At 36.3% G+C, this 13644-nt stretch overlaps 1 protein-coding gene across 5 annotated transcripts in view; it reads right to left on the reverse strand.

Moving 5' to 3' along the window:
• EFR3A (EFR3 homolog A) overlaps positions 1-13644 on the reverse strand; it is a 150983-nt gene that overhangs the window by 113064 nt on the left and 24275 nt on the right. For 2 of the 5 annotated variants that reach the window (XM_043967141.1, XM_043967133.1), the window contains one exon: positions 12027-12164. The exons of the other annotated variants lie outside the window; for them this stretch is intronic. In XM_043967141.1, the coding sequence (XP_043823076.1) occupies positions 12027-12164 (138 nt within the window). Of the gene's footprint in view, positions 1-12026; positions 12165-13644 lie in introns of those variants that run through there. 5 annotated transcript variants of the gene reach the window in all.

Genomic DNA, 13644 nt, shown 5'->3' on the forward strand with positions numbered 1-13644 from the left:
TGAGTACTTGGTTGAAGTAAAAAGAGATGAGCTAGTTGAAAGATACATATCAGATGCTAGAAATTGGGGGGGATGTAAATTGGGGGTTCCCTAAAAATGCATAAGTGGGTATAAAATATAGGTAGAAGGTTGAACTTTAAAGAAGGTCTGGGGGGCAGCTAGGTGGCGCAGTGGATAAAGCACTGGCCCTGGATGCAGAAGGACCTGAGTTCAAATCTGCCCTCAGACACTTGACACTTACTAGCTGTGTGACCTTGGGCAAGTCACTTACCCCTCATTGCCCTGCGCGCGCGCGCGCGCACACACACACACACACACACACACACACAGAAAAGGATCTGAACAACTATTTCTCATATATATATGTATACACATACACACCCATATATGTGTGTATTTATAATACACATATCCATATACATACATACACATATGCATATATGTTTTGTGCATATATACATACGTATATATGCTTAAAACTATCCCAAGGCTTTGGAGATGCCATATATATGTATGTGTGCATATGTATACATGCGTATGCAAATGTGTTTATGTATGTAGTTTGTTGTCACTGTAGTACAATGACCAAAGCTCCTCCTCCAAAAGATCACAGAAGCTGATAGTTTTACAATGGAATAAAAAATAAAAAACTAATTATAGTATTGGTTATATTCTCCTTCTAAAAAGTCCTTTCCTTTGAATTCCATCAATCTGTGTCTATCCTCCTGCACACAAGAGGGAAGAAATTTCACATCTCCTCCACAACCAGGAATACTGCACTGTTCACAGTAAGAATTTGTTATCTACTAGATGAATTAGGTTAAACTGAATGGGTAAAAGCACATGACAGAGACATTACAAATGAAGAATCAACAAAATGTGGTTAATAATATGATTAATAATAACACACATTTAAATAAAGCTTTAAGTCCTAATCTTAACAAGCCAGAGAAATGCTGTTGTTATCCTCATCCTATAGATAAACTGAGGATCAAAATGGTTAAATAACTTGCTCAGTATCACACAACTAATAAGTGCCATAATGCTGTTTCTGCTAAAGTCACATAGAGGATCATAAAAGGATTCAATAACATCCCATGGATCTCAACTTGAGGAAGGTATATCTCTTAAGAGGATCTTAATCCATTAAGAGAGTATTTTATTACACCAAGTTCTTTCCACATGTAATTGTATGCCTTCTTTCCTTTCATTCTCAATTTCATTATTTGCTCTTTCTTCCCAGATAAACACACTAGGGAAGACACAGACACAAATGGAATTATTTAATTTGGACTTAAAGATGGTTTCTTCAATCTTTCTCATCTGTGGATTGTTCTCCAAAACTCGTATAGAAATTGATTAGAACTCAGGATGCATTTTCCCACAGAAACATTATAAAGAGTGCTTAGATTCTCACATCAATCCACAAAAGTTTTAGCTACAATACTAATTAGAACTGAACTCCCATTTATAACACCATTTCTATAGGAAAATGAGTCCAGATGGCAGGAATACCTTCCCCTAAAAGGACCCCAGTTACAAAAGAGACAGGACTTCCATGATAGAAGGCAAGGATCTTAGGATTTCTTTCCAGTTAGGAGGATCTTTAGGGATCATTTACTCCAAACATCATTTTATAGGTTAAGAAAACTAAGTTCCAGAGTGTGACTTGCCCAAGGAGTAAGTACTAAGACAATTCAAAACCAGGGCCTCTGGCCCCAAATTCAGGATTCATTCTACTATATCATGTTGCTTCTAGCAGAGGATAGTTTGGGGCTGAGGAAAAGGATTTAGATGGGGATTCTAAACAGTGTGGGGAAGAGAAGGGAGAACACAGGACAGGTGATCTATAGATATTTGTATAGATATACAGGAAGAATAGAGCTTGAGCAAGGGTAATTAAATACAATGCAGGCCTGGATTCCCCTTTTCTTCTATTTCTCCTTGAAGAAAGCAAAGGGTAAATGATGACTAGCTATCAGGCACCAAGAGGGGTACCAAATCAGGTAGGAGAGTGGCCTATATGGCTCTGGCCTTTCAAACACTAGCTTCTAGGATTCTGAATGCTGCAATGAAAGCTGATAAAGGTGAAGAAGAGGTTGAGTGAATGGGTAGAAGAATAGCAGGATAAGGATTTCTACCTTACATTCCTTGTGCTTCCTTTTGCTACTAGTCCCTTCACATATGTGAGAATAAAATGATCTTAATATACTACTATAGTTCTTACAAAGAGCTTCACAGATATTTTTGCACAGGATTTTCACAATGATTATCTGTAATAATGCAAATACTATCATCTTCATGTTACTAAGAAAGAAAACGAGACTTTAAAAAAGTTTAGTCATTTGCTCATGACCATAGGAGCATAGATTCAGAGCTGGAAAGTACCTTAAAAGTTATCCAACCCAATTTCCTCAATTTTCTGAGGAAACAATGGTCCAGAGAAATGAAGTGCGCCCCTGCCCTATGTCATATAGGTAACAAGAAGCAGAGCCAAGACAAAAACTCAGGGCTATATCCAAGCAACAAAAATCTCCTTCCCCATCCCTGACTGCCCAAAAAGTGAAAGTACTTGAGGCTGTTACACTGAAAATAAAACACAAGCTCACAGCTGGGCCTCTGACCTAAAGCTTCAAGTAGCAATTCTTAAAGAAGTTTGTATGACATGCACTCAGCCTACTGTTAGAACTATTATTTAGATGAAAAAACAATAATTCTTCTAATATACTAAGATATCCAATGAGGCACACATCTTACTTATTAACTGCCAGAAATGAAATTCAAACCCAGAACCCTCCCATTTTCCAGAGTTACCAGCTTGCTAATCTATTCATAAACTAATTTCTTGAATTTTTCAATAGATCATTTCTTTCTCTGTATTTGTATCCCCAATACTAAGCACAGTGAATAATAAAATGTGGGCATTTAATAACTTTGTTGATTGATTGGTCTTTTTACCTCAAACAGATGACACATACCCTATGAGAGCTGTGTGGATTTTGTTTTAAGAACCTTAGTACAATATACAATTAATTCAATAAACCAATATAACCAAATGCTAGCAAATGTCATTCTCCAAAACAAACTATCTTGCTGCTGTACTAGAAATATAAGGTACTATTTCAATTTACCGATGTGTAAGCTATTCAATTTCATTAATATCAACTTTCAATTTTCCCTTTATAGTAGTTTTTTAAAAGCACTAATCAAAATACTACTACATAAAAGATAACATTTACTCCCTTATGCCTAACATGGACAAATGTGTAACAGCACTTCTCTGACAAGATGAAATATTATTCAGAATGGCTGTCACAGGATAAAAGAAAATTACAATAGTTTTGCATTTCAGAAAGTAATCTCTTAACAGGTCTCGCTCAGAAGTCTTCTGAAATTACCATTTTTTAAAATCATAAACATTTAAAATACAAAATTCCCAATTACTTTAATCATGATTTGGTCTATAGCGAAAATATGAAATGATCCAACAGATAAAAAGAGAAACTAGAGACCTAGGCTGGGGACAAGAGAAAGCAAGGGATCCTATCTCTTCCCACTATACTAAAAGTGGGGTCAGGTTCACCTCAGGATTTGGACCCTGCCTTACAAACCAGTACAGGACCAGAAGATCCTAGTGGATATTCTAAAAGGGCTAAAAATCTTAAGAGATTCAGGCTACAGAAAAGAGAACACATGTTAATCCTATGCCCAGCTGATTATTTTGAAGGTAAGTAGTTATATGAAACAATTAAAAATTAAAGTCTATTTTCTTTTTATTTACATGGGGAGGGGAAGGGGAGAATTCAGGAATTATGAAAGAAATTCAGTTTCTTCTCACTATAATTACAAGTATATACAAGGCACAATTTAAAAGTACTGGCTGCCCCTTTTCCTACTTACTGGAAAACAATTCATACAATTTTTGTTTTAAAAGAAGTAGGAGATAGTGAAGAAAGAGTAGAAAGTAAAAGTTGCTAAACAGGGGAATGAATTTTCATGGGATACTATATAAATTCATTTTCTAAATGTCTTTTTAAAACATAGAGTCTCTTCGGTCTAAAATTATTCCAGGTGTATCCCTAACTAGAAATAAAACTTTTGGTTCATGTTCACTTTCTAGATCAACAGATATTTAGGACCCCACCTACTGCTAAAACAAACAAAAACCCAAGCAAAATTAAGCCTGGTTCTGCTATGAGATACTAATATGGTGATATCTGAGTTCTTAAATAAGTTCATTATCAGTCAATCAGTAAATGTTTTTAAGAACCTACTATAAGCCAGGCACTGTACTAAGCACTGGAGATACTTAAGAAAGACAAAATATGTCCCTCTCCTCAAGCTCACAATCTAAGGAAGGAGACAACAAGTAAACAGCTATGTACAAACAGGCTATGTATAGGAAAAATAATAATAATAATAATAATAATAAGGAAGATAATTAAGAGGCTTAATGATCAACAGAGATGATACAAGAAAAGCTTCTTGTAAAATTGCCAGTAAAACTCATGGTACTCAATTGTTAACATATGTAGAAAGCAGTTTTTAAACCTTAAAGTGTTACATACAAAGTACTATCATTATGATTATTATTAAAATACATAAGAAATATTTTGTTCTGGGTGATGTGGACAGTGACAATTTGGGGAAATATACAGAAAGGGACAGGGATGAACTACCACAGAAATCAGGGAAGCTTGGCCTGAAGAAGAAAGGACTTGGTTAAGGGGGTAAGGGAATAGACAGCCATCCCAAAATATTTAAAGGACTATTGTGAAAAAAGATTTAGACTTATTTTGCTTGGCTTGGCCTTAGGAAACAGAAGTAGGAGAAATGAACAGAAACTCCAGAGGTAGATTATATAGCACACTACAAGGAAAAACTTCATTACTCTTAGATCTGTTCAAACCTAGACAAATGGCACCAAGTCTTTTATCAATGAATGTCTTTAAGTACAAGCTAGATGTCCAGCTGTCAAGAATACTATATATTCCAGAGCTTGCACAGTGCTTAGAACATAGTAGGTATTTAATGATAATTGACTGACTGTAAATTAGAGGTGAACAGATGACCTCTGAGTTACCTGACAACTTTTAAATTCTAAGGTTCTCTGTAATACATTAAATCCTAGATATTTATGTAAAAAAGATAACCTCTTGGAGGGTGGAGACTCTAATAATTCTTTTTGTGCCTAGAATTTACTACATACTCAAATATTTATTGAATGAAAGAATAACAAACACTAATATTTTATATCTTTAGGCAACCTGTAAAAAATGAGTTACCATAATAGGAATGACAGAAAATTTAGCAGAAAAAAACATGATATTATGTTAAATTTTGTGATAGATTAAAAAAACAAAAACAAAAGCCAGGTACACTCTAACATATTTAACCCAGATTTCTATAAAGAACAGATTACTGAGGACCCCATGAGCTAACAATATACAAGGAAACTGATTAGAGGGGATTAGATACTCTCAAAAACAAAATACTGAGAATCCAAATGACAGTTATGATGAATAGATTATTCCAATTATTCAATCAAAAATTATCAAGTATCTACCACTTTTATTCTTATTCTTCTTATTATTAATACAGTATTCAATTCCCCAAGGAAATTTTAGGTCATGGGATCCAATCTGTTATTTAAGCTAGAGGCTAATAAATTTCAGTTCTCTAAATCAGAGAATAATCTAGAATTTTAGTAAAGTGTGAGAAATTATTATTAATAATCAACATCATTGGGAGATTTCAGGTCTCCCGTTCCTCTAAGGTCCTTAAAAAGTTCAGCTTTTTTATTTTATTTTTTGCGGGGCAATGAGGGTTAAGTGACTTGCCCAGGGTCACACAGCTAGTAAGTGTCAGGTGTCTGAGGCCGGATGTGAATTCAGGTCCTCCTGAATCCAGGGCCGGTGCTTTATCCACTGTGCCACCTAGCTACGCCAAAGTTCATTTTTTTAAAAGACACTTCTGATAATGAGATAAGACTGCATTAACTCTACTGTTCTTGGTCAGACCCCAACCCAACCCTGCAAAGAATGTAATGTAGGGCGGGGAAGCCCAATGTGTTCTTCTCAGGCTTGAGTGGGATACACATTCTTTGAATTGATAACCTAAAGCTAGGGGTGGTCCAATATAGAGATACTTTCACTATATAAGTGGCAGCTAGGTGGCACAATAGATAGAGCATTGGCCCTGAAGTTGGGAGGACCTGAGTTTAAATTTAACCTCAGGCACTTATTAGCTGTATGACCCTGGGTAAGTCACAACCCCAACTGCCTTAAACATCCAAGGCCACCTTCAGTTTTCCTGATGTATATCTCGCCATTGAACCCAGATGGATGGTTCTGGAGGAGAGAGTGAGGTTAGAAACCCTTCACAGATCCCCTCACTTAAATCCAATTTACTGCAAGTCATGGCATCACCTCCTGATGTAATTATCTTCTTCAAGAACTAAGTACCAACAATAACTTTCCCTATCCAAAGGGATACTCACCGAGCCCTTCATTTTAATATAGCCCACCTCTAAACATGTTAGATTTTATTGCTGTTTGATGGACCACCTGTTTTGAAAGATATATAAACTGTGAGTCTACCTGCATGATTGTCTTTGGTTTAAGAGAGGCAGCCAAATGTCTATCCTTTTATTAATAACCTGCTGGCCCTATTAATAAAATTATTAAATTACCGAGAAATTATGTCTCTTGAACCTTTTTAAACATCACAAAAGGAAGTGGTGATCACTAACAGCTAGCATGGGTTCATCAAGAATAGATCATAAAGAAAACCCTTATTTATTCGACGGTATTACTAGACAAGTAGAACATGGAAGCCCACAAACAAAATACAACAATTTCAGCAAAAGCAACCAGCAAAGTCACTGTTAATATCTTTTGTAGGCAAAATAAGGAGAAACGGGCTAGACATTAGCTATCTAATTAGTACATTACTTTATATTAGCTATATTCAGAACTGGTTAAAAGATCTACCTCAAAGATTAATGATTAATCAATCAAAATCAACCCAGACAGCCTTCTCTCCTTTAGGGCAATCGCATCTGGCCTCATTCTGTTCAACATTTCTACCAATGAAGGCAAGAAAGTGTGTTCATGAAATCTTCAGCTAACAGGGCTGGATAATATCGCTGAAATCAAAGTTGATAGGGATATATAACATAAACTAATAGAATGAGAGCCAGGAGAATTAGAGGCCATGCAGCCGTAGTCTTTCATAATCACCATAAATTAGATAGCAAGCTCCATGAGTATAGGGCTGTTGTTTTACTTTTTTTTTTTTTTTTTGCCTCCAGCATTTCCCTGAAAATAGTGTTTGCTTAATAAATGTTCACAGAATTCTCACAGAACATCATCACTCCCCATCACCATCATCCTTCTTTTCCACAGGCACTCCCAATTTTGCATATTAGTTTTTCTCAAGTGCCAGAAATATTGCATTTGATTTTCATAAGTCGTGGAGTTGCTGCAGATCTTTCTAAAATTTGGCTCATAAACTTCAGTTAAAAGATAGATGAGGGGCAGCTTGGTGGCACAGTGGATAGAGTACCAGCCCTGGACTCAGGAGGACCTGAGTTCAAATCCAGCCACAGCCACTTGACACTTACTAGTTGTATGACCCTGGGCAAGTCACTTAACCCCAATTGCCTCACACACACACACACACACACACACACACACACACACACAAAAGATAGATGAGAATCAGATAGAGATTTAAAGTAACATAAGGAGTATAATTTTTCAGTTTTAGGTTTGCTGGATACTACCGAATAATCAAGGAAAGCTGGAGGTTTTGCTTAAGTGTTAAGATTAAGAGATGTTTAAAATAATCTCTAAGACTAATTAAGTAGAATTTTATCCAAAGATCAGATAATTTTAAAGTTGTATCCTGTCCTTTGATTATGTCTGTTAAAGTCCATTTTACTAAAGGACTGTTTTAGTGTGAAATACGGGAAATTAATTCTTAAAATGAGCATTTGTCTCAATTAAAGCATTTCTCACACTCATTAGGCTAAGCAATTTCATAGTTTTATACCTTTTGGCATCTCTTATAAAATGGGGTCTTCACATTCTAAGGTTTGGAGCTTTAACTAGAGGCCTCATTTCTTGAACTATTCAATCAACTAATGTTTATTAAGGCCTTATTATATGGAAAGTATACTTTACATATGGAAAGTACAAAGAGAATCACTACCCTCCAGGTTCAATTCTTAGATCTTGTCACATAGCACACTTAGCACACAGTGGGTGCTTAATAAATGTTTATTAATTAACTGATACCAACTAGGCAAGTCACTTCACTTCTCTAAGCTTTAGTTTTTTTATATACAAAATGGGAATACTGCTTGTACCTCCTATATTAGAATCGTTGGAAAGAAAGTAAAATGTATACAATTGTTTAAATGTGAGCCTGTTACTAAAGGTTATACTTTTAAAATGAATGAACATATCAATACCAAATTAATAGAAAAGGTAATGTTTAAGTTCAGAGGAGGATGATAACCAGTGTCCTAAAATGAACACAGAACCCTTCACAAGTATACTGTTGATCTGGCAAAAACCTATTGTTGTTGTCAGTCGTTCCAGTCATTCGACACTTTGTGACCCAAATGGGGATTTTCTTGGCAAAGATATGGAGTAGTTACCATTTCCTTCTCCAGCTTATTTTACAAATGAGGAAACTGAGGCAGAGTTAAGTGACTTGTCCCAGCTATTAAGTGTCTGAGGCCAGACACATTTGAATTCAGGACTTCCTGACTCCAGGCCCAGTGCTCTATTCATTATGCCACCTACTGGGTAAAACTATTAATTTGGAAAGCAGAATGATAGCATCTTCAAATCATGCTATCTTAGAACTGCCAAGTCACATGAGCAACAAGAAGAAGAAATAGATATTTACTCTAATCCCCACAACCTCTCTCAAAGAAATTATGTGCTAACAATAATACAGCTTTGGTGGAATGAAGGAATTCCCTTATACTGTACGTTTTTGTCACTAAGGAGGGCTGAGGGAAAGGGAGTTATGGTATTCAGAAATAACAGCAACGTTTTAAAAGGCATCAATAAAGTGTTTTTTAAAAGAAATGCATTGTGGGGAAATGTTATGGGGCCCCTGGGTACCTCAGAAGTTTTCTGAGGTAAATGAAAGAACCTGCTCCTTGAGAAACTAAACCAAAGGACAGACACACCTAAAGAGATAAGTGGCATCAGATCTGGACTGAGTTAGCTCCAGGACCACCACCCAGCATTCCAGTCTCCCCTAGCCCTAGGGAGCTAAGATTAGGTGTGGCTGCAGCCTTTGTGGCATGACGGGGAGAGAAATGGCTTGAGAGATCTGAAGCCACCCCTCACTTCCCCCAGCCACCACCAGTGGTCTTCCCCCAATAAGGGAACGTTCCACAGTCAGATGATCACCTCATCGGACCACCATCAGTCCTCTATAAAAGTTTCTGCCTGTCTATTGCTCGAGAAGAAAGGTATTTCAGAGAACCATGCCTCTGTGCCGTGCCTTCTCCCCATGAGAAGAAGTCAGGATTTCTCTCTTGGTTTACTTCCCCTAGCCCCTAAATAAACTATTATTTTATTCTAATTGTATATGTGTGCAAGAGGGTGTAATTCTTTAAAGAGGAATTCCTAAGAACCCCTAAACCAAACTCCTACCTATTTCCCCCATAACAGGAAATATAAAATAGTACTAGCAGTAGTTTGACAAAACATCAAAACTGTACAATACTCAAAGTCCATAGGAACTTAATGCTCACTGAATGAATGAACTTATCAATCTTATGTCCAATTTTCCAATTTGAATAACTAGTATTAGTATATACTTATACAACAACTAATATTGGTATATAACCATGCAAATACAAAGTAGAGGAAGGGTTCTCAACTTTTTTTTATTTCATCGACCCCTCTGACAGTCTGATGAAGCTTATGGGGGCCCTTTCAGAATAATGTTTTTAGATAACTGAAAGAAATATAAAATCTCTGTTCGAAGTTAGTGAAAATAAAGATTTTTTTTTTCTGTTCTAGTTTATGGACCTCCTGAAATCTATCCATGGATCCCAGGTTAAGAAAAGATGGTATAGAGGGAGAAGAGAAGAGGGCTAAAGAAAGGAGACTGAGAAAGAGCTCAGAAAACCAGAAGTGTTTCAAAAACCTACAGTGGATGGAGTAACCAAAAGAAGAGCGTAATTAATGGTGTCAAAGACAGCAGAAAGGTAGGATGAGGACTGAAAAAAGGTCTTTAGATTTGGCGATTAAGAGGTCATTGGTAACTTGGGAGAAGGTGCTTTCAGTTGAACATGAGGTTGGAAGCCTGGTTGCAAAAAATTTAGAATCAAGTGAGAGGAGAGTAAGTGAAAGCACCAGTTTGTGGATGGCTTTCTCAAGCAGCACAGCTACAAAGGAGAAGAGGGATATAGGAAAACAGCAATCTGAAAGAGTAGGATCAAGTGAAGATTTTTTTTTTAAGAATGAAGGAGTCTCATGGGTGTGTTTCTAAGAAGCAGGGGAGAAGACAGTAAATATGATGTCTATATCCTTTAAATATATTTTAATACAATTAAAGTTAATAAACATAGCAATGACAGTAATTCTCCATATAGAAATTTTCACAGCACCCACACTTCTTATGCCATATGTTGAACCAGCTCAAGACCAAATGTACTTCACTGTTCTCAAACAATCATAACTGGAAAATTTTAATAATTTGTTCAAATGGAATATATCGTATATATTTTTTCTCAAGGCATCACAATATGAAAGCAATAAATCAATATAATGCTTTTTGTCAAAGGCTAAAAGGTTGAAAATTTTTGGAAAAATTTTACAACTTTCTATTTCCCAAGCTGAATGCCCAACACCTAACAGTTCAGGAAACAATAGGTTTGTTAGTTCAAGTATGAATTCACAGCTGTTAACTAACCACAGACAAATAGTACTCAATAATAATTTAATACTGACTTGGATTGCTGGAGATTTTTAGCAGAGGTTCCCAATGATGTGGCCTGTGCTGGTTCACATTTTTATAAATGACATGAACATATAATTGGTATACTTATCAAATGGGAAGATTACATGAATCAACACAGTGGACAATATCTAGGATCCAAAAATATGTCAATTGACTGAAACTAATACAAAGAAAAGTTTTAAAAATAAATATAAAATCTTAAACATACATTTGAAAAATCAATTCCACAAGCACAAGATATGGTTGGCAAACCTAATAGCTTGGAAAAAGATCTGAAGAATTTATTGGGAATAAGCTCAATGACAGGTCAGTCAATAAACATTTATTAAGCGCCTACTTATACATAAGTGTGAGAACTAGGGTGCCACCCTCTGCCGAAAAAGACATTGTGAGATGACCTTTTTCTAAGGTCAGACTGGCATCCCAGAAGTTGCCTCTATTCATAGAACCGCCTGTAAGTCATGTCAATCAATGGACCAGCCAATTAGTTTGGAGCTGTGTGTGGGGACTGCCTGGCTTCCATTTCTACAGGGGGCTTCCGGGAGAACTGGCTGGGACTCTGTCTCTTTTTGGAAGTGTGAGCTGCTAGGTGAAGGCCTGATTTTCTCTCTATCCATCCCACAAAGATCTGAGCTAAGTTTTTCCATTCTTTCAGAGACCTGTACTCACTCTCTCTCTTCACTAACTTCTAAAATACTTTAATATTCAAAAACCTAAACTGTTGCTGAATTTATCAGTAAATCTTAGCTAGTCCCCCACACACACTGGGGTGGGGGGGGTGGGAATGGTAAGGCAACACACATTGGATTTTAAACATCACATATATGGCACAAGTGCTAACCACTGGGGATACAAAGAATGGCGAAAGACAATCCCTGACATCAAGAAACTCACAATCCAACGGAGACAACATACAAACAAGTGTGTATAAACAAGCTATATATGGGATAAAAAAGGAAATCATTAACAGAGGGAAGACACTAGTATTAAAATGAATTGGGAAAGACTTCCTGTAAAAGGTGGGATTTTACCTGGGACTTGAAAGCCAGGGAATCCAGGAGGCAGAAATGAGGAAGAAGAGCATTCCAGGCATGGGGGACAGCCAGAGAAAATAGTTGGGGCCAAGAGATGGAGTGTCTTGTTCAGGTAACAGCAAGGAGGTCGTGTCACTAGATAGAAGAGTAAGTGGTAGGGTGTAAGGTTTAAAAAGACTAGAAAGGTAGGAGGGGGCTAGGTTATGAAGGGCTTAGAAAGACAAACAGAACATTTTCTATTTGATCCTGGACCAGGTAAGGAAGCACTGTAGTTTGCCGGGGAGCAGGGGAAGTGACATGATCAGAAAACCACACTGGTGGCTAAATAGAAGATAGTAAAAGGACTGCGGATAATGCTAAATAAGAATTGTTAAACTTTAATGTTTAGCTTGGAAAATAAAAGACTTAGCAGGGTAGTAACATCTATGAAAGTCTGCCCCCTAGCAAAAGAATGTTTAGTTCTTTTTAGGAAGCATTAGGAACATTAGTTAGATGCTGCAGACATTTTTCAATTAATTTAAGGAAAAAGAAAATAATTAATACCACATGAAAATGGAATGTACTGCCTTAAGAGACAGTGACTTCCCTATCATAGAAGATTTTGAGAAAAGCTGAATTGACCACTCAGTTGAAGATTGTATAGGTTCCTGTTTATATTCTGTTTGGAATGGCATGGCCTCTAATCCTGAAAAAGTATATTTACAAATCAAATTAAAAAACAAGAGTACTCCAAATTACTGAGTACTTATACTAAAAAATATATGGCTATGGTGAACCATAATCAAAAAGCTGATTTTCCCTTAATTTCATATCTTTATAAATTTATGTAAAGTAAGTAAACAGAAGCAGGAAAGCATAAAACTGTCCACAACAATGTAAACAAAAATAAATAAGTAAAACTAAGGACAGTATCCTTATGATGAACAAGCTCAATCCTGCGGCAAACTGAGAAAATATCCTACTCTCCTCTTCTTTACAGAAGTAGGAGGCAATAGGTATGGAATACTGCATGTACTATATGACACAGATGATGCATTGATTGCTCTTCCCTTTTTTTTTCCTCTTTCCTTTTCAACTTTTATTACAAGGAATGGCCCACTAGGCAGGAGGACAAGAACAAAAAAAGTCGATAAAAGTTTAAATAGTATTTTTTTTAATTAAATCTTTTTTTTGGGGGGGGGGGAGCAATGGGGGTTAAGTGACTTGCCCAAGGCCACACAGCTAGTAAGTGTCAAGTGTCTGAGGCCAGATTTGAACTCAGGTACTCCTGAATCCAGGGTTGGTGCTTTATCCACTGCACCACCTAGCTGCCCCTTTATTAAATCTTAATATATTGGGGATATAGTTGATATATGCTAAAACACAGGGAAGTTATTGATTTTGTTCATTTATATTCTGAAAGGTGGTTAGGTAAAACCCGTATAAATCAATAATAATAGGTTCTAAATAAAAATTTTCATTTGAGAAAAAAACTCAATATTTTACTTCAATCCTTTAATAAATTTCCATCACACTAAACAGAAAGACTAACTGGAGAAGCATCATTTTTTACTTCCAAAAAAACACCCAAAAAAGCCAAACATCAGAGCTGCCTGCTGATACTTCAAAAATACAA

The sequence above is a fragment of the Dromiciops gliroides genome, chromosome 1 (assembly GCF_019393635.1).
Source record: "Dromiciops gliroides isolate mDroGli1 chromosome 1, mDroGli1.pri, whole genome shotgun sequence".
NCBI classification, from domain to species: domain Eukaryota; kingdom Metazoa; phylum Chordata; class Mammalia; order Microbiotheria; family Microbiotheriidae; genus Dromiciops; species Dromiciops gliroides.